Below are 27,362 nucleotides of genomic sequence, written 5' to 3' on the forward strand. Positions count from 1 at the left end.
TAAGTTTCTCCATAGCAGAGTTTGTTAGCCTGCTAGCCTTTCCTAGTAGGAAGTAAAACTCCTCCAGTGCATTATTTTCTTCACAATTTTCATTACAGTTTGAACTCTTTCAGTTCTCCTCAACATCTTTCTTGACTTATTAACCTTGTTGGTCCATTGCAATAAAAAGAAAATGAGTTATATATTGAACAAAGTTATTGAATGATATCTCATTACTGACACAGGTTTATACATGCAATTTTATTGTGCTTTTTAGGAAGTTTACAGGTTCGATACAAGCTGAGTAAAGACGGGCTTCTCATTTTCACCATTGACTCCGGAAATTTTGCCAACCGAGAGCTACACCACGTGAAGATTAACAGAGAAGGCAGAGAGCTCATCATTCAGGTATGCCACAGCTTATGTTGAGTGTTAAATAATACTTGGTGCCACAAACATGGGAACAGTTTGCCCAGAGAAATTGTGGCATCCCTGAAAGTGTTCGAGGCCAGGTTGGATGGGGCTCTGAGCAACCTGGTCTAGTAGGTGGTATCCCTGTCCACAGCAAGATGATCTTTAAGGTCCCTTCCAACCCAAGCCATTTTATGATTCTGTGAGTCAGATCCACTGATTTCAATGCCTGATCACCAGCAGGAGGCAAAGGTTTCACACCGATCTGGTGCAACCAAAGCTGATCCAGCAGCAGAGCAGCCCTGTAGCTTAGAGCAAAGCTCCATCCAGACCCTGCTTCATAGAATGCCCAACAGTGGTGTTTTCTGTTGAGGAATCCTTCCCTTGTTTCTGACAATCTGTGAATTAGGAAACACATTTGCCCAGATGTTCATCTAGAGCATTGGGCTGGTTCTGGGGCCTAGTGATGTCTGTGTGATCTGTAGTCTTCAAGGAAAAACACAGTATGGGTTATCAATAAGCTGTGAAAGGGAGAAAAACAACTGAGGGATGAGCACTTGGGAATGTAGTTACATTTAGGGTATGTGTCCCAAGGGAGAATGTGTCCCCAACTGCTTCATCCTCTCAAAGAAAAGGAAAAGCTGCCTTAATGCAGAGTCGAGTCACCATGTGCATGACAATGCCCCATCCTAGAGCTAGGAGCAAGCCATGCTGAATGTGACAATCATATGAGAGACAAGAACCCTCCTCTGCTTTGTTTCCCTGCATCACCTGTTTTTCCAAGGCAGGGAGAAGAGGATCATCTTACTGCTCTTTCTGCTTTCTTTCTAAGTCTAATTATAACAGTTCATATTGCAAAAAGGCTGGATCTGGGTCACAGTCATTTAGCAGGGAAGGGTGGCAGAGTCTATAGAGAAGTTGTGTCTTAAGGAATAAAATGAGAAGAAGACAGAAACACACAGTGCCACAATTTTTCTTTCCTCTCCAGTTTCCATGTCTGGGTGGTAAAATGATCACACAAGGCTCAACTATGGGCTGTGGGTAGGCCTGATTATCTAAGAAGGAAGGTTATGTTAAAAGCCAGGGTTTTCCTCAAGTTCCAGTCTTCTATTGTGTGCTGCTCTGTGGTTTTCTTTTGTGCAGAATTAATTCTTCACAATACATTTCTAGAAAGGTGTCCTTTAAGTGTATTCTGAAGTGACTGGTGACTAGACATGGATTTTGGGAAGAAGGGGGGTTTCAGTGTCAAATATTTTAAGCTTTTCAGCAGGGGAAGTTTCTTCAAAGCCCTTTGTATGACTATTCTGGTGCACCTTTCAGCTTCTCATGCTAAAATCAAAGCACATTCACTTTGCTATCTCTAGAAAGTGAATCACCTCTGGGGGCAGAATTAACTGATTTGCTGCTGAGAGTGTTCCCAGAAGTTTGCAGTGCAGTGCGATCTAGGAGTGTCTACATGGTGTTGTAATGAAGTAATTTTATTGACCTCTTCCAGGTTGATCAAGTTCTCAAACTCAAACACAACTTTTCTGAGATTGATTTTAAGGCCATTAAATCACTCACCTTGGGCAAGGTCACAGGTAGGTTCTACCAAAAATATTCCTGATTCATCAGTTGTTATAGTGCTGCATGTTGGGTTTTTGATAGGATTGGAGTTGTGTTTGGATGTTTTTGCTGTAAGAGTTGGCCTGAACATTCCAGTACTCCTATTTATATATCTCATCAATGCAAAAATTTGGCAGCTTTACCTGTTTGCACTGATAGCAATATTAACTTCTCCCATTGCTCCCTTCAGTAAAGTAATTCATAGTGCCTGTGTGGCTGCATAGGGTGGTATCTTAACCTAATGATATCATTTTGCTGACTGCAGCTTTCTCTTCTTCAGCTATTTCTGTTTCCTAATGATAAGAACAGCACAGTGAGCCTTCATCCTCTCTACCCTTTTTTCACTCCCATTTGAATTCTGCAAGGAATATTACTTATAGCACTGAAGCCACAGCTCTGCATGTTCTGTGCATGGAGTTACTTGATCTTTACTCCTCCACATTACAAAGTCATTACAAGACCAGGAAAATTCTGCCTAAAATTTGGAAAACAGAACTCTTTAGTTTTGTTGTCATGTATGTCTTGACAACCTTGTTTTGTGTGTCTTATTCTTTTCCAATGAGATTCTAAGTTCTTCCTTGGTTATGTCTATACATTTCAGTCCTGTGTTCAAGTTGGACCTCCATATCAAGCCTGACATCTATATCACTATTGCAATTTTATATGTTTCATTATTAGCACGCAAATCCTGTGGGACTGGCAGCCACATAGAAACTACAGACATCCTCTAGTGTCTAGTTGTGCAATGCAATTTTATGTAATAACAATAGTGTATTCTACATCGTGTTTTATTAAGTAAATTAAGAACATGAACTGATTTACCCCTTACTTATATTTAATGTTTGTTCAGAATGCAGTCATCCTCCAAGCCTTTGTGGACAGGTTTGGGGACCTGACACTTTTCAGCCCAAGTCAGAGACAAGCTAAAATTCCCATTTTGTCAACAGTCAGCTGTAGTGCTGAAAATCTGCAAGAATATTGCTCATTGCAACCTCTACTAGAGCTTCGGCTATAGACACCGAATCAATAAACCAAGGCTTTTCTAACCAGCAAGACAGAATGTAGCACAAAGACCTTCAGAAATGTAGCCAGTAAACTGGCATGGTGCAGCTCAGCATTATGAAGTGAAACTAGATTTAGTCACAAAAACATGATTAACTTCACAAGTACAAGTTGTTGTAAAGCCAAAAAGCCCAGATGTATCTCAGAGGTCTGGCATTCAGTTTTACTGAACACCACGAACTTCTTTGATTTCTCTCTTACCCTGAAGTTTATTGGGATTTTATTTTAGTAATAGCAATAGTTCATATTCTGTAATGACACTAAAGCTATGAACTTGGCAATCCGGATGGTGCCAGGTCTTATTGCTGTACTGGGAGTCACACAGTGCATCCCAAGTCACTTTAATTCCTGCCTAATCCGAATTCCGATTTCTTCTTCATATGTTAAGTGAATTTCCACATATTTTTCTTCTATATTAGGATTTAATTTTTCAGGTTTTATCCAAAAAAACCCTAAAACAAACCAGAAATTCCTACTACTATAGTGTCAAGTGTTTTGCCTTGTTGTATCAAGAGGAGAGCTGAACATTGTCAATTTGACAATGTAGAACTTACATAAATATGTTAAATCATCATTTATACTATTATATGGGTAAAATGTCGATTATAACTTCTTTTATGATGGCTCATCAGGTGAATACTAGTGACTTAAACTAATGTCTTTCAAGTTCTTCCTTGTCATTATTCATGTCCTCAGCAAAGCATAAACTTCCAGAGGCATGTGATGCTTTGACGTAGACCTAGACTTCCCTGTAGTGTTTATTTTGGATGCCACTGAGATTATGCACCTAAAGGCATTCATAGGGAACATTTGAGTGTTCACTGAAAAAGAACCATATAAAGAAACCTCTGTTCTGTGTGTCCTACATATCCATGCTATAATCTTCTGAAAATTTGTCTCTCTTCTTTCCTGTCACGCTGCTGCTCATTTGTCTGCTCTAACAGCCTGATCCTGGCTGCTTAACCAGATGATTATACCACCTTCTTTCTTGACTCCACCATTTATTTCCCACTGACTGAGAAATCTCAAAGAGGTCTTCCAGCAGGACATCATAAAAGCTTGAAACTTCTTCCTCACCAGATTTTCCAGTTTTAGCACAGCTGGAACCTTTGAAAAGTGCACTTTTATACAATGACCAGGTTTTTTTAAATAATGGTGTTTCTCCTGCTTCTAGTCCCCCCACCCCAGCCCCGTTAAACTTTTTTTAGTAAAAAGGTATTTGCAGTCTAATAATTTTTTCTTCTTTTCAAACCTTCTGTATTTTTTTCCAATGGTTGCCCTACATCTAGTTCTGAATTCTGGGCAAAAAACCTCTGCTTAAGGTACAGGAGTCTCACCTGAAATTCAAAACATAGGGACACTCACTCTGCCACAGACTACTTGATTGACCTTGGGAAAGCCATTTATGTGCAGATATAAAGGTAAGCAGGCATTTTATTCCCACTGGAACCAGTCTGAGTTTTACTATCTCCCTTCTCCATCAGTAAAGCATAGATAATAGAACATCTCTGCATCAGAGGGGTACTGGGAGGATAAAAGCATTAAAGGCTGTGAGCTCTTCAGATCCACAGTAATGGGACCATATAGCTGCCTTAGAAAGATCAATCTAAATATAAATGTGGCTTTGAAGACAAGGGAGTAAAAAGAAGCATCATTCAAGTAGCTAACAGATGTTTGTTGAATTCATCCTCACAGTATCCAACAGCAATAGAAAAGTATTATTATCCTGTAGTTTGTTGTCATTTTTACTCCACAAATACAGAGGCAGGGTACAAAAGGACCTATCCAAAGCTCATCAGTATCAATGGGAGATTTTCCGTGGGCTTTAGTGAGTACTGGATTCAATTCCAAGAGGGTCATAGAGTTTATGGCAAAGCCTCAGTGAAATCTTAACCAGAGTCCCAGTTCATTTACTTTAAGTACTCCTTGCAGAGATCATACTGCTGTATTTAACCACATGAACAATCTGACCTAACTGTGACGCTGGCTCTGCTTTGAACAAGGGATTTAACTGCATGACCTTCAGAGGTGTCTTTCAACTTAAATTATTCTGTAATTTTCTGATGTCAGAGACACATTTGCATATTTTAGGTCTTCTATACAAAAAGCTGATATCGCAGTGGAAAATATAATTTATTTGTTTGGGGGTTTACCTTAATGAATCCTTGAAGACTTTGTACTGTGCCCCAATATGTCTAGATTTTTCACCAATATAGTGAAATGGTAAAAAATAATCCCCAATGCAGAGAAGTGAGTCTCATTGCATATTTACTTCTGAGTAATTTAATATTGTAGCTGTGTAGGGATACCAGAGTAAAAGGGTAGCACTGAAAGCATTCAAGAGGATTCTGAAGAAAAAGATTGCAAGTATTTCTTTAGCACCTTTTAATGTCGACCTGACTTATGTCTGTCTTCAAAGTGATCAATTAGCATTAAGGATTGTGTATTTTAGCGCAGGAACATGATGTCTTTTATCTCTAAAAGCCTGAGCTTAAAACTAAAGTTGTAAAATTCTTTCCACTGAGTCATTCAGCTATGATATAAAGTATATGCAGAAGAAAGTTTATCTGGAAAGTAATTTTATTAAAATCATTATGTAGGTGCAGTACAATTCTTATGATTTCTACAATAGCTTTTCTTATTAAAAGTTCACGAGGAGAAAAACGAATCTATACACTGAAGAGATCTCAGAACAATTCACCCAAGAATGATATTATAGGGGGGAGATGATAATGGGATCATTAAATCGCAAGGGGTAAGTTGTCATTAACTCTGAAATACAAAAGCTGTCTTAAAGTACCTCCTTTTAGAGAGTTTCTGTGAAAAATGTTGAAGTCCATTTTTTTGATGGAAAGACATTCCCTTTTTTAAGCTTACAAAATCATAATTTGTTTGATAATTTTAAAGTCACTGTCTCAGAATATTGTGCTGTAGCAGTTTAAACAATACAGCAATGTCTGCAAGAGGTATTGGCTGGACTCCTATGATCACTACAAGACTCATTTCTTTAATTCAGAGTCTTCTTGCCCTAAATACCTATTTCTTAGACAGACCATATTGTGCAAAAAGGTCTCTTGGGTGCAGTTATTGGTTTTCCTCCTAGTAGCTTAGTAAAGCTTTAAGGAAAATGGAAATTACTACATAGGATAAAAGAGGAGAGGCATTTGTTACCAAGATGGCAACAGTTAAAATAAACGAAGTTTAGCTATCCAAGGCACTTCAAGCAATCCCAGGTCTAAGCCAGTAATGCCATCATGTCTCTATCAAAAAGAGACCAAACCTATTCCAACTTTTCCTCCGTCAATATAATTTACCATATGATCACACTATGCTTAAACACCTCTTTTCTTGATGATAATGCCATCTAAATAAGTGTCCAAGGCCATCTACTTCTATCCAGAAATTTTATTTTTAGTCTGAATTCTTGCTGCTTTAGTTGATTTTAGCTGTCTGATCCTGGGAAAAGCATGTATTCTTTTGCACATCCTCTCTCCATCTTCTTGCATATTTTCTTCTTTTTATGAATTATATTTTCAGCCCATGCAGAATCACATAGGACTGGTTGTGTTGCAACAGATTAGGATTCAAACATCAAAAACTGTGACATGTAACAAATTTCACATTCCACATTATGTGAGGTAACTACAAAGTACTCGCTAGAACTCTTCTGAGACAGGTGCAGTGTGTGGAGATTACAAGGGTCTTTTACTTCAAGGTCATGGGTTCAAATCTGGTACTAATGTCCAAAAAATGATCTTGCCAGTGCTGTTCAGCAACTTGGCAAAATGAGGTGACGGATACATTTCAACTCCCCTAAAAATCATATTTCTATTTCTCAGCCTCAAAATAAAGGACAACCAGCGCTTCAGCATACAGAGTAAATTCCCCTTTGTGCTTCTACCTGCAGTCTACATAGATTAATTAATTAATTAGGGCATAGACTTTTAAAACAGACTATGTCTGCTTTCACTGATGTTAAAAATAAATTTCAATTAAGAAAATCCATTATGGTCCTTCCTGGCTGTAAGTGAGCACACAAGTAAACGCTGGGCTCAGATTTAAGTTTCTGAGTGACATGAAATAATTTTTATAAAGAAAGAACTAAAATATATTTAATGTTTATGGTCTTCTTTTACACAATGACTCCTTTAGAAAGAAGGTCTTCTAGACACTGTCCTTGCATACAAATAGTACTTCTCTTTGATTCCAGTTACCTGTCATACTGGCTATCATTTACTGTGTCAATTTGTTGATATATTGCTGAATAGATTAATGCTTGCTCCTAGAGAAATTTGGTGGAATTCTATTCATGATGAAAATTAATTCCCCATTACCTAGATATGAAGACTTAAGATTGTTTTATTAAAGATCACAAGTGTGATGTATATGGCAGAGGTGCACAATGAAGCAGCAGTGGAACAGGATATCTGTTTTTGTAAATAGGAATAAATCAGCACATAAATTACATTGATACAATTAATGAAGTTTAAAAAAATACAACTACATGTTAGAATTAGTCCTCATTATCATGGAAAGCCATTGCAAAAACATGGAAAACCAACACAAAGCTTGCTGAGCTGTGATATTGCAGACAGCTTCCAGGGATCAGCTAGGGGACCCAACAAGAAGCCAGGACAACCTATGCACAACTCAGCACACAAAGCTAAAAAAATTACTTCCTAAAAATATGGGTAAGCTTATTTTGTGGAGAATGAACAGTTAAATTACTAGAAACTAAAAAAGATTACCTTCTTACTCTTCATGGAGAAATTAGCCAAAGTAACTCATTCACTAATACCGAGAACAGCAATGCAATGCTAAAATGTCAGAAGATCAAACCAAGCCACCAGCAGCAATTCAGTGTGATTTTCCAAGCCAGTGAAATGCATGGAAAGATTCACAGCATTACCAGGTCAGAGGAAGGCCACAGAAGTTTGATATGACCTTGCTGCAACACAGACCTTGGAACTTTACTTAGTTGCTTCTCTTACGGAGTGCTGTGTCATGTACTGAAAATACCTTTTGGAAAAACATTTTATTGTGATGTAAAGACTCCAAGGGACAGAGTGGCCTTTAATAAGCCTTTCATAGAGGGAATCATGTCACAATCACAGATTTACATTATCCTCTCAAGAATTCAGAGGGCAGCACAAGTCGTTCACATCCAAGTTGTGCAGCTTTCTTGTTGAGAACAGTGAAAGCCTCCCTTTCTGACAGACATTACACACACACCTAAAGCTGTATAATAAAGCAAACAGATTCTGTGCATGTGGGATTTTTACCAGAGGACTCTGGGGTTGGTTTTGGTTTGTTCTTTGATTTTATTTTTTTTTTCAAATTTCAAAGTCTTTCAACAATAAACTCCTAGTTCTCATTCATGTAAAGCTTACCTTAACAAAAGACTTCTGGAATTGGTTCTTAAAGTAACTTTTAAAAATACCATCAAAAGTGTTGAATCTTAGACTTTTCAAACTACTGTAGCATGAAAAAAGAAATCATTATTTCTTAGGCTTTACCTTTGCACATTTGGGCAGAACAGAGCAACTAAGATTGCCTGATGTAAAAAAGATACCAACAAATTCACCTTTTGTGTCAGAGCTAAGAAAACAATAAAGGCTGAGAGTAGGAATGCTTACAAAGGGTTTTATAAATTCAACAAAGACGGCAAATACTGTAAATCGGTCTTTTAGTATATATAAACCTTCTTACAGGGACTTGGAAAAAATTCTTTGTCTGTTTTATAACATCTCAGCCAAAATCTCATTAAAAACGTGAATGCAGTCAATTCATACACACTTTTAAGTACAGCAAATGTGAACCTCTGTAAGACTACAGTTTTTCCAGTGGCAAAGCCTCACTGTTTGCCTTTCCATTTCTCTCAGAGCCCAGAGGCTGTTCCCGTGACAGGTCTGCAGACTGAGAATCTCTCCTGTAAGACTTCTGGGAGAGCAAGCTCATACTGTACCTTGCTTTGCTGAGAAACAGCCAGACTCTTCCATGTTATACTCCCATGAAGACATTAAAACATAATTATAAAACTTTCTTGGATAATTGCCTCTAACTGTTTGGCATAACAGTCACAGATCTTGAGCACAAAAATAATGTGTGATTTCGGCTAGTTTTGAGATTTCTCTGTATTTTCTTATATATAAAAGAAATTTATGTAATTAAGGTAGGAATGTCAGATTTAAGAGAAGGTCTACTTTTTTTGCCTAAATCCCGAGAGCTTGTAAAATCATTGTATTGGAATGATAATGGAAAAATTGGACCTTATTTTAAAATTTAGCATCTTATTCTTTCAAAATTTAAAAACAAAATTGAAAAGCTAGGAATCCTTATTTTCCAATGTCCTTGGAAGTATTTCCAAAGTTTTCAATGCTAGAAGTTGTTTTGTTTTGGTTTTTTTTAGCAGGTATTTTTAAGACAGAATAAATTTTGATACTGTGTATGTGTGCGTTTTAGGTTTTTCTCTTGTTTGATTGACTTAGATATAAAGCACATCTTGTTTGAGACCTCTGAGCAGTATGAATTTCGCTTTCTGGGAAGTAAATAAATGAGAGTTTGGGGAAAATACAAGATGACCTCACTGTCCTTCCCTGACTTTCCCAAACAATCTTTGATATTAAAACTAAATTCTTGACTGTGAAAGTGGTGAGTCACTGGAACAGGTTGCCCAGAAAAGTTGTGGATTCTCCATCCATGGAAGTGTTCAAGTTCAGGTTGCATGGGGCTCTGAGCAACCAGGTCAAGTGAGAAGTGTCCCTGTCCATGGCAGGGGGGGTGGAATCAGATGATCTTTAAGCTTCCTTCTGACCCAAACCATTCTATGATTCTAGGATTAAATAAAAACTTCTGGCCTTTGATTGGTTTTCTTTTTGTGAAATTTAAATGGACGCATACCAACAGAGAAGCTAATTGTGCTATCTCATCTTCAGGCTGGAAAATAACACAGAGACATTTGTTTTGGTTTTGACTTACATAAGAAGAGGTATAGTTTTGCTCTGTATTTTGTTATTGAAATGGGGCTGGCAGAGTGAGAACCTGACCCCTAGCTAGGAGTATTCCTGGGAATTCTGATTACAAAACAGTAGTAACATGATAGGGGCACCAGAAAATTTCAATAATAAACCCTTGGAAAAGGATGGGAACCTGTTTTAGCAAGCCTTTCAGTATTAAGTCACATGAAGCATTGTATGACAGACAACAGAGAACAGAGTCCTTCATTTGAAGAGTGGAGGAGGCAGAATGCCTTGAAGATACAGTCAATAGTTGTGAAACTGATGTTGTTAACAGATGTAAAAAAAGTTAAAGAGCATCATCCCCTGAATCCTGTGGTATTTGGTGTTGTTCTTTTATTGTTTATTATTACAGTTATTGTCATGGTTAGAAGCTGTGGTGTGGTAGATGTTGTCCAGACAGTAAGGAAAATGGATGAGGAAAGAAGTGTAATGCAGGCTTTTATGTCCAAGCCAACTTAATTCAATGTAAGTAGCATTGTAGAGGAAGGACTGGGGTTGGGAACCTCATTGGTTAGGACAGGGAGATCTTATAGGCTGCTGAAGGAGAAACTGAACAGTTAATACTGGGTAAAAGAAGTAAAATTGGTGATAAGGTAAAAAAGGATTCATTTTCTTAATGCCTTCCTAAAATAGTTAATTCCCAGTGTGTTTTTCTGTTGTACTGCAGATAGTTTGTCACTGGACCCTGAAGTCTCAAAGGCAAATGCCTATGGTTTCACTGGCTGCTTGTCCTCTGTTCAGTACAACCACATTGCTCCCCTGAAAGCTGCCTTACGGCATCCCAGCTTTGCTCCTGTGACTGTCAAAGGTTCCTTGACTGAATCCGGCTGTGCATCCATAATGGATGCTGATGTGAACACAGCAACAACAATATATTCTTCATCAGGTATGTCCTGCTGAGAGGGGAATGGGGAGTTTAAATGATGCTGTAGAGTCAGATTTCCTTCCTTTTTGCTGTAATGCAATTGTGACAGTATAAATATTGGAACTGGAAAGTTGCCTTTTCTCTCAGAATCAGGGGTGTTGAGAATGGGCACCAGGATAAGTCAAGGCTCCTTTAAAAGTCGTTGTTCTTGGTCTAAGTTCCTGGATTGCCTAAAACATGCCTAGAACAAACAAAAATGTCCCAAAGCCCTAGTGAAAACAGCATTGGAATATCCTTATGCACCTGATTTGCCATTCCTGTCCACTCCAGATAACTCCAGTGCTGCAGATCTCAAAAGGGGAACATAAATGTTACACATATTCCATATCCTAGTGGTGATGAAGCAATAGAAGTCATAGAACAAACAAGGCAAATTTGTTCCCACCCTGTCAGAAATGAACAAAAACTCTTGTAAAAATCCCTTGACAGATGTGTGTGACTTCCATTGAATGCTTGTACTTCATTCTCTCAGGCTAAAGAGAAAGAGCAGTACTTGAGCAGTACCAGTAAAATAATCCCAATAGTTTGTATATCTTTTGCAATCTTGAAACTGTCCTCTGGGAATCTTAAGTATATTGCATATGCAAATTTGTATGCAGAGAAGGAAATGGAGAGCAGCTGGAAGTGTTGTCACCATGAACAGGAACAATCAAGTTACTGCTTTATTCACCATGGATGTGGCAGAATTCTTAATGACCAGAAAGGGGTACAAATTAAGGGTAGCTTTTTGCACCTTGACCTCTAAAGCCACTTTCTCTTTTTTGATAACTAATAAAACTCTGGTTTAGATCATAATACAATTCCTTTGACATTTGTACTTGCATCAAATCCCCATTTCCTGCAGCTTCTGCCTAAGATATTCAGCAGAAAACAAATGATGCTATTAGCATTCTGCATAGGGAAAAAGGCTGCTGATTACTCTTGAGAGCGGCTGGCAGTGTATGTGTGCTTCTCCCCAGCCCCCCACTTAACTCTCGCTGCCTGCAGTTGTCTAAGGTATCCACTCTGATGCACGGAAGGAATGTGTCTTGTGCGTCCTGAATGGGCAATGATACCGAAAATATGAACTCCTTGCCCTGTGATCTGTCACCTCGATGATCTCATTTTTCTAAGGAGTTTAGAAAGCAGTAAGACCTGAGGCTCAGAACTGCAGGACAGAACGCAGAGCAGAGTGTAGCATTCGGACTTAAACATTTTAAGCTCACAATCAGTTGCACACTATTGTCAAAGTTAAGCAGTGTTACATCAGAAATGCAGAATTATTATAAAACCTCATCCCTGTCTTTGTCACTCTTTGCTCTAAAATATGATTTCCTCTCAATATGATGAATTAACTGACATTACTGTCTCACTATTCACACTGGATTTGATTAAAGCCTGAATAAGATCTTTAGAATGAGTGAGTTCTGAAGACTTCATGTATTTAAATGCTACAGTAAGAGCACTGGGTGGTAGAGTCTTATTAAAAAAAATTCCAATTTGTAGCAAATTATTCTTTGTATAGATGTACTTGAAAATTACATTTATACATGGAAAGGACACATTTTAAGAAATAAAAAGAAAACAGAGTTAAGGATTAACTTTCAGATTTACTGCTCATATCTCAATTCATCGCTTCCCAATTTCTCATTATTGAGTGTCTGAGAAGAAAAACAAAACTTCAAAGGAGACTGTACATGTCTCTGTCTATTTTCTAATGTACAGATACAACAAAAAAGCCCTCTAGGAAAACTCTTTAAATGTGTGATAAAAGCTTTCTATATTTAAAACTTGAAAACAATTGAAGCTATTTCTTTTAGAAAGGAATACTCGTGTTCAAGAAAGTTTCCTCTCAGACAGATATGGAATAAAATCCATTCACTCATGGCTCAGTTATCCAAATACACTCTTTCTGATTAGGAAGCACAGAATGAAAGGTGACTTACTGTGGTTTTTATATTTAGTAAAAATCTGCAGATCACCTTCTTCCTTGCTGAGGCACGTGGTATTCTAAACTCTACACTGATGGCAGCGAGATAATGGAGTTTTACTATGGTATTTTTTCTTAATACTAAAATACTTTTAAAATGACAGAGCAGATTCAACTGTGTGAATGGTGTAGTCTTGAGCTGTCTGTCTACTTCAGCTGAAGAGCAGGTCTTCATGCATTTAAAGTAAAAAATGTCAAACACTTTTGTAAGTCAGAAACTACATAGAAAGATTTTGCTTCAGAAAGGCATCTTAAATGATGAAGTCCCTTTCTCACTGTGCTAGTTTTGCTGGACCTGGTATTTCCAAACAAGTTGTAACTGGCTAGGGATGTGCCAGGAGAGCCTTGGCTGTAGCAGTTATGAGATGGTGAAGTTCAGGACCCTCGGCAGAAGGAAAAAAAGCAGAAAGCATGACTGCAACCCCAGACTTCAGCAGAAGAACCTTTGACCTGCTCATGGACCCACTTGGAAGAATTCGACAGGATACTGCCCTGGTGAGAAGATGGATTCAGGAGATTTGTTTCAAGGATCATCTCCTCCAGGATCAAGAATGGTCCATCCCAATAAGCAAGATATCTACCACAGGTGGCATGAGGCCCAGAGAGGTTGTGAAGTCTTCATCCTTAGATGTATTCAAAACCTAAATGGATACAGCCCTGAAAAACTTACTGTAGTAGGCTCTGGTTTGAGTAGGGGTATGGATTAGAGGATTTCTAAGGGGCCTTCTGACCTCAGGAGTGCTTCCACCCTCAGTTTTATCTAAAAGAAGAAGGATGTCCTGTTCAGGTCTGAAACGAGACCCAGTATTGCTTTCCCTTGGCTTCAGAGTTTATTGTATTCCCACTGGAAATGGTTCTGCTGTTGTATGCCATCTGCTGTACCATAACAAACCCTCCTCTACTTGTATACTGATTTTATTTCTCAGGCAAATATAATTCTTAAGGCCTGTATCTGCTGGCCTTCATTCTGAAACTGATCTTCAACATTTGTTCTGGTTTTCTCTCAGTGCTTAAATTCTGGTAACAGTAGCCAAAAAATAGTGGAGTGCTAGTCACATTTAGTGTCAAATCTTACATAATCTTTTAGGCACAAATAATGTCTTACATAATTTTTAAGGCAGAAATTTATTTCATGCTTTTTCATACATGCTTAATAGTTTTTTTTTACTCTTTTCGACTACTACCATGCACTGGATACCAGCTGGAGATTTTTCTCTAGTACAGGAGGACTGTTGTAGAACAGATGTGAATTTTTAATTGTAACTGATTTCACTGGTGTCAGCTGAGGGCAGGGGTAAAAAATACCTCACCAAACTTCCAGCCTCTGAAAGGTAAATCATCTGAAGTCTGAAATAAAGATTGTTGTCCTCTCCTAGTTTGTGGAAAGAAATAGGTGAGTCCCACCGTCAATCTTTGACAGCCATCTTAGGGTATAAAGTATTCTTAGATTCTTTTCCTCTTTTACTAAATAAAAGGTGCCTAAAGTACTAATTTTGATTTATATAAATAATTCTGAGATACTGAAAAATAAATAGGCCTCAATCTGAGTGTTCAAATCTGTCATTGGCATTTAACATTCAGTGTTGACAATGGGTGTATTGGAGGTATTCAGTTGGCCCCAGAACTCCCTTTGTGTCTGTAGCTCGGTCATGAGTCATGCACTGCATGTGTGGGGAACCCTGACTTTCAGTATGTGTGTTTGATTAGAAATCCTTCCACCCCTAAAACTAGCAAGTAGAGTTGCATCTTTTAGAACATCAAAGCCTCTTGGAGGCTCATGCCTTCTGCATCTTTTTAGGGCTGGTATCACTGATGTAGAGATTAAGGAAAAAGTGTACCCTTTAAGAACCTAAATAGCCCAAAGCCACCATCATCACAAATTCAGGACCACCTGATGCACAAATATTACATTGTTGCCTGTATCAATAAAACTCATCTTCTTCAGCAATGGCATACCGAAATGTGGCTGAATCAGTCACTAAGGCAAGGATGTTCAATTACAATAAACATCACAACACCAAATTTCTCAATTGGGCTTCCATCTCTTGCATCAGAAATCAGTTTGGCAAATCAGTATATAGTACATAGTAGAGACAGTGATCCCTAACTCCCTCCCTCCCTACATTCTCTGGGGGCTTGTAAAGGAGAGAAACACAAATATGAATCCTGTCAAAGAAGAGAGTAAGCTGAAGAGAACAGAAAAATGTGAAGGTGCAGAAAATCTAGATTCAGTTAGCAGTAAAAAAGTGGCATTTTCTGAAACATGCAGTACTAAAAAGAAAGTACACTGCTCTAACTCCACTGACTTCAAGGAGGGCTTGACCTCTTGGATTTGGAGTTGAATTTGAAACAGGTCGTGGGCTATTTGGCTCAGTGTTTCAATGATAATTATTTACAGACAGAGTACAAGAGAGCTCAAACATCGAGGAACCTTTAATATAGGAATTTATTACTGATCCCCTTCTGTTTTGGATCCAACTTGACTACTGCATTTCTGCAACAGAGATAAAAACATCCCTTCCAAGAAGCTGTCCTAAGCAGAGACTGTTTCTCTTCGTGGGATTGAATTCAACTTTAATATCTGTATCTACAAATGTAGGTCATGTCTAAATCTGTCTAGTGTCCCTTTCCTTTGGCTTCTTTCTAATATTGTTTCTTAGGTAACAACAACAAAAAAATAATACAGCTCTGACTGAGAAAAGCTCCTAATGGGCTATTTAATTCAAATGTCTCTCTGACTCTTCTGACGAACTGAAACATCACTTTCAGATGTTAGTGTGAGTCTTTTTGTTTCCTTCTAAATCTACCCTTAACAGACTTTGTTCCTGAAGATGTAGAACAAAATTGTTCTGCAAACTCACTTTATTTTTAAGAGCTTTCTGGTTCAGTTCTCCAATCCCCCAAATCCCATCTATTGAAAACAAATTAGAATTCATGAGAGTAAGAGGACATTTCTGTCTATGCCACAGAGAAAATGAACACAGGTGATACAGAAAATAAGTTCTGTTTTGTTTAACCAACTGCAGATCCTTTCGGGAAGACAGATGAAAGAGAACCTCTCACCAATGCAGTCAGAAGTGATTCAGCTGTGATTGGAGGTAACTTTGTTTTTAAAGATTACAGCAGAAAAATAATTCAAAGCAAACATCTAGGAGACTTTGAATCTGGGCTCCATGAAACCTAGCTGAATTTTTTTTGTAATATAATGCAGGTCTAATATTTGCTCTGTTTGTTAGCACGTACCTGTATCAAGCTCCCTAGGTAAGCAACTGCATTATGGATTACTGTGGACATACATGGATCATCAAGAACCTGAGTCTTCTAAAATATAAACCCACTCAGTCTGTCTGCCTGCTTAAGCAGGGGATTTGGACAAGATGACCTCCAGAGGCCCCAGCCATTCTCGGATTCCATGTGATTCTGTGTTCTGAGACCCAGCTAACTAGTAACTGTTTTAGACACAGCCCTGCTGAGACCCTCTACACAGTATTCATATATCCCATACTTCTTGAGCTCTCTCTTTGCAATCTGGTGGTGTAGGGGAACTCACCAGGTCATATGGAAGTATATATATGCTAAATCATATGAAAGTATTTATATACTAGGGAAAATTGTCCTCCTAATTTCATGTATGGCTTGAATTTTCCTTTAACAGCCTAGAAGACAATTTATCTCTCTTTATTTTAGAGGGTGCCCTGTAACAAGCTGCCTTTGATAATATCTAAAAGCTATAAATTAAAGTGTACAAGGTTCATGCAAGGTTTCCAGAGATAACAGAAGAAAATATGACAGAGCGAGAATTTGTATGAACATACAGATCTAGCTTTTCAAAAGCAAACACAGTGAACCAACTTTACTCCCAGTGAAAGCAAAATTTGATGGAAATTAGGTCAATTACATCAATACTTGCTGCTTTAAGTGTTCTTAAGATGAAAAAATAGAAATAAAAACTGCCATGGAGGGTGTGATAGAGGCATACGGTTGTGTACAGACTGAGATGAACTGATCTATCATATCTACTAGCTGCTATGCATTGGTAATGCATTTTTGAGGTAATTGGACTTTCTATTTTGGTTTTTACTCTTTCTATCCTTTCTTTTTTGCCTCTTTATAGGTGTAATAGCAGTTGTGATATTCATCATCTTTTGCATCATTGCCATCATGAGCAGATTCCTCTATCAGCACAAACAAGCACATCGAAGTAGCCAGAAAAAGGAGAAGGAATACCCAGAAAACCTCGAGAGCAACTTTAAAGCTGACATTGACTTGCAGAACACAGTGAGCGAGTGCAAACGGGAATATTTTATCTGATGGACAATGCAATTTATTCTTGCTCTTACTTCCCTAACCTTCCTTTATTTATTCCTTTATTCCTTTCTTCCTTCCTTATTTTCTTTTTGGAAAATTTTTTTAAACGTTCATTTTTTGCTATTCCATTTGGAAAAGACCGCCCTGCACAGGAAACACTGAGAACAATCACAGTGCCTCATTCTTTGCACAAGAACCTGGCAATCACAGTTTACTTCTTCAGCTCAAGAGACCTGTTATCCCACCCTACACAAAATAAGATCCACATGCACACCTTGTGTCTACTGTCAGTTCTTGGATGTTTCAAAGTCCCTACATTTATTTGTGTTTTTTCCTCTGGAGCTATTTTAGTTATCACTTTTACAGTAGAGCTGGACTATGTAAAGTACAGGTAAAGTAGTTGAATACATAGCTCTAGAGGTACTGGGACAGGATAGAGGGAAAGAATGAGACCAAAACACTTGATTTATTTCATAGGCTCATTTACAGCAATCATAAAAATCTGGCCAAATTCTCAAATGTTATTAATTGTTATATTGTCTATTGATTTAAATGGTGTTACATTAATTCATACCAGCTGAGAAGCTGGTATGATGTAAAGGAGAATAAAACTGTCCTCATTAAGCTCCTTCCCCCAACCTCCTGTCCTTTTACTGTAACTTTTAGGCTTCTCAGTACTTTTCCAACAATATATATATCAATAATAAATGTCATTCCCAATCACCTCTTCCACCTCCATCTTGTAAGGCTGGCTATGTAGACCCAACATACTCTAGCATAACTAGCTGAAGCATGGAAAATAGTAGCTTGAATCTCCAAGGGTTTTAGGAAGCTGCTAGGACTTAGGTGCTCTATATTTGTCTGAAATTTTAGAAATGCAGCATATGCCTGTTCATGCTATATGGAGGATTATCATGCACTTAGGTTAAACACTGTTGCTGCTGTGGAAAAAAAGAAATACATAGATGAGAGAAAAACAAAAATAGTTTACTCTTAAACATGATGCACACCTTCTGCAAGTTCTTTTAAAAAAAAAAGAAAAAAATAAATCCAAATAATCAAAAAAACCCTCCCAAAACTGCATGTAAGATTGACTGATATTTCTTGTTTGTAGAAGTTGGAATACCTTCTCCAAAGCTAAATAGATCCGATATCGAACAACCCTGTTTACAAGTAACAACATTAGGGAAACAAAAAAGAATATTCTTACTTCAAATTAATCTTCTCTCCTTTTTTCTAAAGTCTTCTGTTCTTTCCTGATTGGGAACAATACTGAAGACTTGAATTCCACCCACATTACTTGTGCTGCATGGTTACAATGTGAGGCTTGAAAACCATTTTTTCAGTCACAGACATCCTAAGGGTCAGAAATGGAGGAGTCCCAGCAAGGCAGGTTTGCACACTGTATTGTTTCCATGTGACATCTGTCTTCTCAGGGCTTCTAAAGAGCATGTAGAGTTTGCTGCAGGACTTGAAGGTTCCTAACAGTAGTTGAATGAAGCCTACAGTTAAGGGGAAAAAAAAAAAACCTTATTCATTGCAGTACTCTTGATAAGAATTAATTCAAGACAATTAATTGTACAGCTGAATCTCTTTCTTTGCCCTACACCCTTGTCACCCTTGTGCAGTCATCCTGGGGTTTCCACATGAGGGTCCTTTTTACATAAAATTAAAGAATCACAGTATGAGGTAATAAGCCACAGCAAGCTAGAGACGAGCTTACCCATGCAACAGATACTATTTTTCTAGGCAGTGCATTTCAAAGGTAAGTAGCTGTTTATTTGGGGGATTTTTATGAGGAGAGAGAGAAGGCAAGGAAGAATAAATAAATGACAGTTTGGATATGGTGGTTCTTCATCACTTCTTTGGAGCATCCAGTGAAGAGAAAGCAATCTTAGAATTATATCATTCTTATGCAAAGAGGAATATGTGAGACCACCTCTTAACTGAGCAATTTTATGAAGCCATTTATATTGAAATTACTATTAGTGCTGTTCTTCCTCAATCATAGTCAACAATAGCCCTTTTGCCACATGCTGGCTGATTCATGTGATTACCGAGAGTGTTTCTGTGTAATGAGGTGTAATAATGGATTCGTGACCCTGAGATTATCTCAGCTGGTTAGACCGTGGTGCTAATAATGCCAAGGTTGTGGGTTTGTATCCCTGTATGGGCCATTCACTTGAGAATAGGACTGGTGATCCTTGTGGGTTCCAACTCAGAATAATCTGTGATCTGTGATTATCTGAGCTCCTTTATGTTGCTTTATTTTTGCAGTAAAATCCTGGCAAAGAAATTATTTTTATTTCTTCCTTTCCCCAGATAAAGCTACTTTGTTTGGCATGGCAGGAGGGGAGGAATAAGAGAGTTCATGGGCTCCTGTTTGAGTCCATGTTTGAGTCATCTTCTCTGAAATGGCCTGTGTATGAGACATCTCTGAACTCCTAGCATGCTTAATTGACTTTATGAAGAATGGAATAGGAAGAAGGGGAATGTCCCCAGTTGTGTATTTTTCTCTAGATGACCTAGCAGATACAAAACATCCTTCTGTTTTCCTACATGTAGTTTCCAGGAACAAAACTACTACAGAGTACAACATTAAAGCGAAAAGCAGCTCCAGCAGCAGAGTAGCTGGAGAAGGGAGACTGAGCAATGAAGCAGAGTCCTCTCATTTCTAAAGTAACTAAATTGCTTTCAGTCATCATAGGACCTGATTCTGCAAGATGCTAAACTTTCTCAAGGAGGATCAAGGTCTCATTACTAAAGGTAGTATTAGTGTTGCTGCAAACATTTCAGATACAGCTCAGTGGCTCAGTCCCAGGCCAGAGGGCAGGTGTAGTGGCAATGCTCTGTGCCAGCCCACATCTGGCAAAACACTGTCAAGTGGTTAATTTGTCCATTTTTCCTTATCGTCCTTTAATATAGCCCAGGCTGGTAAAACTCTTTGAAAACTTACCTTTGGTGTGCATCTGTAAAAAGAAAGAACTGCACATATATAAATGCTTGCATGAGTATACAGAGTCATGTGCATCTATACCAATGGATGTGCTGAGATGGGAATATTCTTATGCTACAGGACTGAACCAATGAGCACATTAGTTTGGACTTCTAAATCAGGATGCCAAAATTCTTCTTATTAAATGGTAGCTAAAAGATACTATATGAAGTACCCTAATACTAGCTCCTTTTTTGGTTTTTTTATTGTTTTGTTCTAATGCTTTCTTTATTGAGGGTATAATTGGATTTCCTTCAGTACCAGTTAAAGGAAATTAATAATATTTTTTTATAAAAAAGAAGAAATACAATTTCTTTCATTTTCCACAGTTCAAATTAGACCTTTTCACCATTTATTAAAAACCATTTCTGTTATTTTGGTTAAAATTTCTCTTTAGATGGGGTAGTTTTTCTTTTAGCTATTATTCTAGATAACATTTTTAAGTAAACATAAAATAATAATTTTTATACATAAAATGTCGTGTTTCATTTCAGTGGAAAAGAACTGTTGGAGCATTGTTTGGGTTTTCTTCCTTATCCTAAAATGAGTTTCATAATAAAAGTAAGGGACTGGTAGAAGCATACTAAGTCTCTTTTTTTTTTCTTTTGGTGATATGATATGTAACCTCTGAAAATTATTACTGCTAGGCAGGGATTTTTAGACTGTGAAATTACTAAGTATCTTAGATATGGATTTAGGCTCTGCAAATTCTTGTTTTCCGGAAAAGACTTGCCCAATAACTGCCATGCTTATAAAGATATTTAGTCATGCAGTCTGAGTTGGATGCCTGGAAGGACTGTCTGAGAATCCCAGTGCCTGGCTATAGAAAACAAAGGAAAGCTGTCTGTTGGAAAGCTAAATCCAACTATCAGTGTGACATAGGCTGCCACCTGGGTGAAAGGTGGGCTTTCAAAGGAATTTGATGTGAGGTGGATGTGGGTGGATCAATGCTTGAGTAAGTTACTGTAGAAGATGAGCATTTAACTCAAATTAATTCCAACTGAATTTCTACTTCTGCCTTCCTGTGAAATGTTTTAATATACAAGAGATTTAAATACCTTTGAAAATTGAATCCCATTTCTCTTCTGGAAATAAAATGTTGGTCCTCAGTAAGTCACCTATGTAATTGGCAGTTAGTATTTCATCTGTCCTTATTTACTTACTAGAGACAAGACAGTGTGTTTTGGGTAAATTTTTTACATGTACACTTTTTTATTTTTTCTTGGTTTTGCCATGGCTCAGCACAAAGCCAAACAAAAGACACAGCTTTAACTTACATTGGCTAAACCAGAATTCTTATCTGGGTAAATATAACTGTAAAAACCAGGCATATGGAGTTGTACTGTTGTCAAATTGTGTTCAGTCATGAGATGCTCCTGATACTTAAGTTAAAACTGATAACCAAATTAAAACCATAGGACATTTTCTCTCTGCTTTATTTTAACCTAATATAGTTAGACTTAATTCATCCTATTTATCAATTGCCCAATTTTTACAGTGTGAGACAAATCCTTATTTTAATGAGATCTTTGAGTATATTAGGATTTAGCTGATCACATGTTTCACATATTGGGTGAGGAGCAATCAATACATCATATTGTTTCCCTATGGTGAGGGGTTATGAATCTTCTCCTAATGAAGTCAGCTATTGATTTTGCTGAACATAAGATTGAGTCCTAGACCTATGAAAGCACTTGGATATTGCTTTTGTCTGAGTCTTTTGGGTTTGTTTCATTTTGGATTTGGTTTTACCTGCCACTTGTTTTACACTTGTCATCCAGTCCAGTCCAGCCCTGTGGTCAACGAAGACAGGGCAAATGTCTCAAACATCCTTTAAGATTAAATGAATCACTAGAGATGCATCTTTCTCTCCATTGATTATAGAGACAGGGTAGTCTCCTGGCAATAGGTTAGCTACTTCTAGCAGAATTTGCTTACATATTGGAATTTTACACTAGCTTTGCAGATCCAGTAGACACATCTGCACAGATCTTATAAGTGACTTGGATTTTTTTTTTTACTGAGATGACAGCTGGGTCAAGGAAGGACACCTCTTTGCATCTAAAATTACACTAGACATCTCTGCCTAGTAAATGCATGTGTCTAATTGTAGCCAAATACAAGAAAATCAAGTGTCAAAATACCTATTTGAGCCCGTGATGATCCAATCAGTAGTATATGGGGCTTGGAAGAGGTTTATTCTCCTTCCAGTGTATTCTAAATCCAAGATCCATTTTTTGCCTCATGTGGGAGCTTTGACAGATAGAATACATGTAGACAGATCCACACATCTCTTAATCTAAAGCTAACTCAGCCCCTTCATGTGACTTTCTAGTCCTGAATGTCTGGTGCCATTTGAGACGAACTAGGGTATCTCTGCAGCTCCAGTAAAGAGGTGTGTCCCCTGTCTGTCATATCTTGCATCTGTTAGCCCCAAGAAGATGTGTCTGATACCTGTTGGCTTTGCAAATTATAGTAAGTGCCCATCCGGAACTCTCAAGCTCTTGATGAGCTGAATCTCTTAAAAAAAATAAAAATCCCATCTTCAGAACAAAATCAACTTCCTTTTCATCGGTGTAAGCCAAGCAGTTGACGTGTGTCCTCCACATCAACAAGAGTGTAGAGGAGGCAGAACTTGATCCCTTTGTGTTCCGCCATCTCATGTCATCGCTGTCTGTTGATTACCCTAAACAAGATCAGAGTATTGTTCTACACTGCCAGTTTTTCACAGACAGAGTTTTTTTAATTTATTTTTCAGAAAGCACAGTTAGTAAAAGACTCAAGCAAAGTGTGAGACCTTGTGAGGCTCTAAGACAAGTGCTATTTCAAAGCTTTCATGCAATTTTTTAATGCCTACTTACCAACAAGCCAAGTGATATAGCTGCATCCCTGTCAAACCAGGGGCTTTATCCAGGGTCTTTAGGGGTTGGTGGGAGACCTCTTGGTGACCTCTTGTACCATGCCCTTGAAGATTTTGGGGGTTTTCTTCACAAGTTACTATCACAGCTTCAAAGCATGATTTGTTCCCTGCACTTTACTGCACTTCCTTTCCCAATGAGAAGTTCTTCATGTCCTCTTTCAGTGTGGGCGGCCCCCTCCTCTGTGCTCCTTTTGTACATGAAACTTCTAACCGCACTGTTCTTTTAGGTCTGGAGTAGCTTTTTTCTTTTATTGTTTATTTTGAGTCATGCATATAGGAGCTTGGATATATCAATGTATTGGTACTAATTTTTGTGATCTTTTGCACTAAGTTACTCTGACAAAAAACAAAAACTGGAGAAAAAAATAAGCACACTTTCTGGTGAACTATTGTAATTTGTAAGCTCGTTGTTTGTTGTTTGTAATGTACTGAGTCTACAAGCCGAGCTAAGGAAGGATTAAGGCAACAGTTTGTGTTGACAGTGTCACTCCATATCTAGTTCACCTGTTTTCTTTTTCTCTCCTTTTTGCTGTAACATATGGAGCTATCAGATTGGCAGTAGGAGGCAGAGGAACTTGTTTTACAGTTCTAACTAAGATTACGATTTTTCTTCTGGCAGTCACAGAAACCAAAATGTCAGCTGTGTGTTTAACCAGAAGGGAGACTGCACTCCATCATAGAGATGCAGTCACCTAGAGATGGTGACCTCTAAGGGGAAATGGGGACATTAACACTCCAAAGTAAAATTGTGATGAGACAGTGAAGGAGGCAAAAGCTCTCAGAAAAATTACATTTTTTGAAGACACACATGGTAACCATCAGGTGGATATGAGGGTTTCAGGTATTTTATGTGGGTTTTGCCATGGAGTTAATTACTAGTTAGCCTGCCAAAACATAGCTTTAGTTGTCTTGATGATTTGTAAAGTATTGGAGATGTGCTTCAAACATGGGAGAGGATTTCAAAGCTCTGGCTGATACTGCTCCGACACTCTCCACTTAGATCACTGGAACTCTCCCAGATAACCCAAAGGAGAATTGGGGATGGTTTCCCTCAACAAATAACATTTAATGAAACACTGGGTACAACAGGTGATCCAAAGAATGGAGTTTGCTTAGAGACTTACCCCTCCCCATCCCTCCCTCATTTAGGATGCTTGTGGCAGCTTTTCTCTAAACTAATGGTTGCTGTTCACATTGCAACAGCATTTGCTTCTTGATATACTGGTCATTACTCTCTTCACAAATTTGAATCCCACAACCCTGAAGAGAGTCCATTTGATACGATTTTTGCATGGGAAATTATTTACTCACTTTAGCATGCCCTTTACAGTTCCATCTTACATCATTTAGGCACAGCATTTTCTGATGTGTTTTGTCATTGCTGCCAATGCAGCACACATATTGTTACAGAAGAAGAATGATTGTTTCTGAGGTAAAGCTTAGATACCGTCAGTCAGTCTCACTTCCCATTCACAACTCATGTAGTACTCCAACACCCAAACCCATACTATGAAGTTTCAGAAGCTTACAAGAGCAAAGAGGTGCATTTTTTTTTCCAGACATCCAGTCATAAAAATCTCTGTGAGTTTTGCACATTAAATATGTAACATAGACCATTGTATCTATATGATAGAGAGAACGTTAACATTGTAGTACCAGACCTGCTTTGAAACCCATTTCATAAAAGAAACAGACCCAGCTTCAGACCTGGTTGTAATCCTGTTTAGGTCAATGTAGATACATCACAGATAAATTTAGCCTCATATTGCCCTAGGCAAGGGCATTGATGATCTCCTGTAAACTGGGGTTGACATACATGAATTCAAGTCAGGACCTTATGTTCGTCATCCTTTACTGCTGTCAACAAGAGTTGCATTCACTGAAATTGTGTTGTCTCCTAGCAGCACTGTGGATAAAATGTGGGATAAGGCAATGAACTTCAGTTCCACGTAAGCCCATGACATGGCTTAAGTCACCTTCAGGAGTTTCTGGAAATGTGTGTATGGAGAAGAGTGGTCTATGGGTGGTGTCTTGCCAACTGACTTGGGAACCCACCCACCGACTTTGGAAGGATTTTATGGGATTTTTCTGGAGTTCATTCCTGGGTGGACTGTGGAGAAGTGTACAATACTTGAAAAATAAAGGCGCCCTAAAAAGCAAAGGAAAAAAAACCAAAAAGACAGCTGAGATTAAATATTTGTAATAAAAAAAATTGAATCTTTCTACAGATGACCCCTTCATGATTCATTTTGCTTTGTTTTACTCAAATTGTACTAACTAAATCTCTCAGAACTCTGTTCATTTCAGTAGCAAAGTGAAAAAAAAAAATCTTTTTTTTTGTTTTAATGGTCCATCCAAGGTTAATGTAAGAGTCTCTCAGTTACAGTAAAAAGCAAAATGGAGATTTAGATTATTCCTCTTTCACTATCCAGTTTTCTAAAGAAAATTCCACAGGACGTTGCCTCAGTCTAAGTCAGTTTTGTAGACAATGTAACATGTCTTAATACCCTGTTTGGGGGTTGAAAAAATTTAGCCTTAGCTTCTTTTGTTTTCTATGGTTACTGTTGTACAGAAGAAAGACTTAAACTGTAAGTAATGTATATTTAATAAAAAAAGACTTTTTGTATGATTTTGTGTGGAAGACAGATGCCTCCTCCTGTGTTTTTATTTTATCTTCTGTCTGAACGAACATTAAAAAGTGCTGATTATGGGAAAATATTTTCAGCTGTTTATATGTTAACTCTAAGCCAACACGTCTCGCTGGATATTAATAAAAGCTGAAGTGCCCACAACCAGGATTTATTGATTTCAGCTATGGTTAAAAGTTAATATCAGAGGATATCTGGTCATCACCCAAATACCTGACACAACTCATAACTGTTGGTTTGCAGCACCCCGCGTGGGGTGCATAAGGGCACAGATTCCCATGCTGGATAAAAGTCATATCTGGAGAGATGCCTTGGTTCTGGTTAGAAAACATGCCTAGTCATAGCTCTGTAGCTTTCCAGGCACCCATGCACACGTGTGCACACACATGTGCTCTATCCCCTGCCTTGCACAAACGTCACATGTGTCCTGCTTCACTCATGGATCCCCAGAAGGCAGGATTAACAAGGGTTTGTAATCTTGGGTGGAGGTGTGCTATTTGGCAAGACAGCTTTGCAGTACCTGCTTTGGGGTTTTACAAGCACAGTACCCACCTCATGGGGCTGATCCAGCCTTCCCCAGGCATCCCAGTCCACAACCAGCCATGCATCATGCAGGCACCAAAGCCATCCTACACCAACAGAAAACTGCTGCTGTCCCCTTTGTAGGTGCAGGAAGGGGGTTTATACATCACTTGGCTTAGAGAAAACTTCAAGTTACAATTAATCCCACATTGAGTTACTTTACTCAGGGGGAAAAAAAAAAAGCAGTGAAGAGCTATATAAATCTTTCAGCCTCTTCATAGCTAATATAGTGGGAGCAGTAACCTTTCAAAGGCTCGTAAGGGCAGTACAGACTCCTACAATTTTTAATCCAGACCTTGAAAATTAAGTTTGCATGGTTTACAGTCCAGAAATGTCAATGTGAATCATTTTCCATTTTTCTGAGTGGAGAGAGAGAAACTATTTTCTTTTTCCCTAACGTCTTATGTGGAGGCTTTAGCATCCCCCATTGTTTTGGGGGAGTTTGGGGGTTTTTGGTAGTTTTTTTTCAAAAAATTATGCTTCTTTCTTCCTGAGCAGGAATGCAATGAGTTTGAAATATTATTCAGAAGGTTACATTAAATAATTGCATTAGTGTAATGAAAATGCCTATATCTATTTGGCAGCCTGACAAAAGATCATTTATTGCAGTTTATGGCTAGTTAGCAACGTCTGGAAGAAGGGACAAGGTATCATCAAGGGTTGTGGTCAAATCTTCCTCAGTACCTGCTGTCCTTTTCTATCAGGCAGAACTAAAAAAAAAAAAAAATCACCTCTTTTGCAATTTCCACATGAGTAGCAGGTGTTTTACGCTAAAGCTTTATTCCTTCAACTAAAGGCCCATTGGCAAATGTATACAGGCAAATACCATTAAGTGAACACTGCTGTGAAAGAAAGGCAGGAGAGCCCTGCTGCAGTCAGGTGTGATATTTTTTTGCTTTTTTCCCACAGCATGAGTACTAGGCAGCTGCAGTCAGTGCT

At 38.2% G+C, this 27,362-nt stretch overlaps 1 protein-coding gene across 2 annotated transcripts in view; it reads left to right on the forward strand.

The window, feature by feature from the left end:
- The window catches only part of CNTNAP5 (contactin associated protein family member 5), a 284,130-nt gene extending 261,943 nt beyond the window's left edge, over nt 1-22,187 (forward strand). For both annotated transcript variants that reach the window (XM_051786918.1, XM_051786919.1), the window contains 5 exons: nt 257-387; nt 1,886-1,970; nt 10,744-10,962; nt 15,997-16,068; nt 17,085-22,187. In XM_051786918.1, coding sequence (XP_051642878.1) covers nt 257-387; nt 1,886-1,970; nt 10,744-10,962; nt 15,997-16,068; nt 17,085-17,281 — 704 coding nt within the window. In that variant the 3' untranslated portion in view covers nt 17,282-22,187. The remainder of the gene's footprint in view (nt 1-256; nt 388-1,885; nt 1,971-10,743; nt 10,963-15,996; nt 16,069-17,084) is intronic.
- The last annotated feature ends 5,175 nt before the right edge of the window (nt 22,188-27,362 follow it).

Source organism: Manacus candei, unplaced genomic scaffold (genome assembly GCF_025592945.1).
Source record: "Manacus candei isolate 608988 ecotype Guabito, Panama unplaced genomic scaffold, ASM2559294v1 h1tg000023l, whole genome shotgun sequence".
Classification (NCBI taxonomy): domain Eukaryota; kingdom Metazoa; phylum Chordata; class Aves; order Passeriformes; family Pipridae; genus Manacus; species Manacus candei.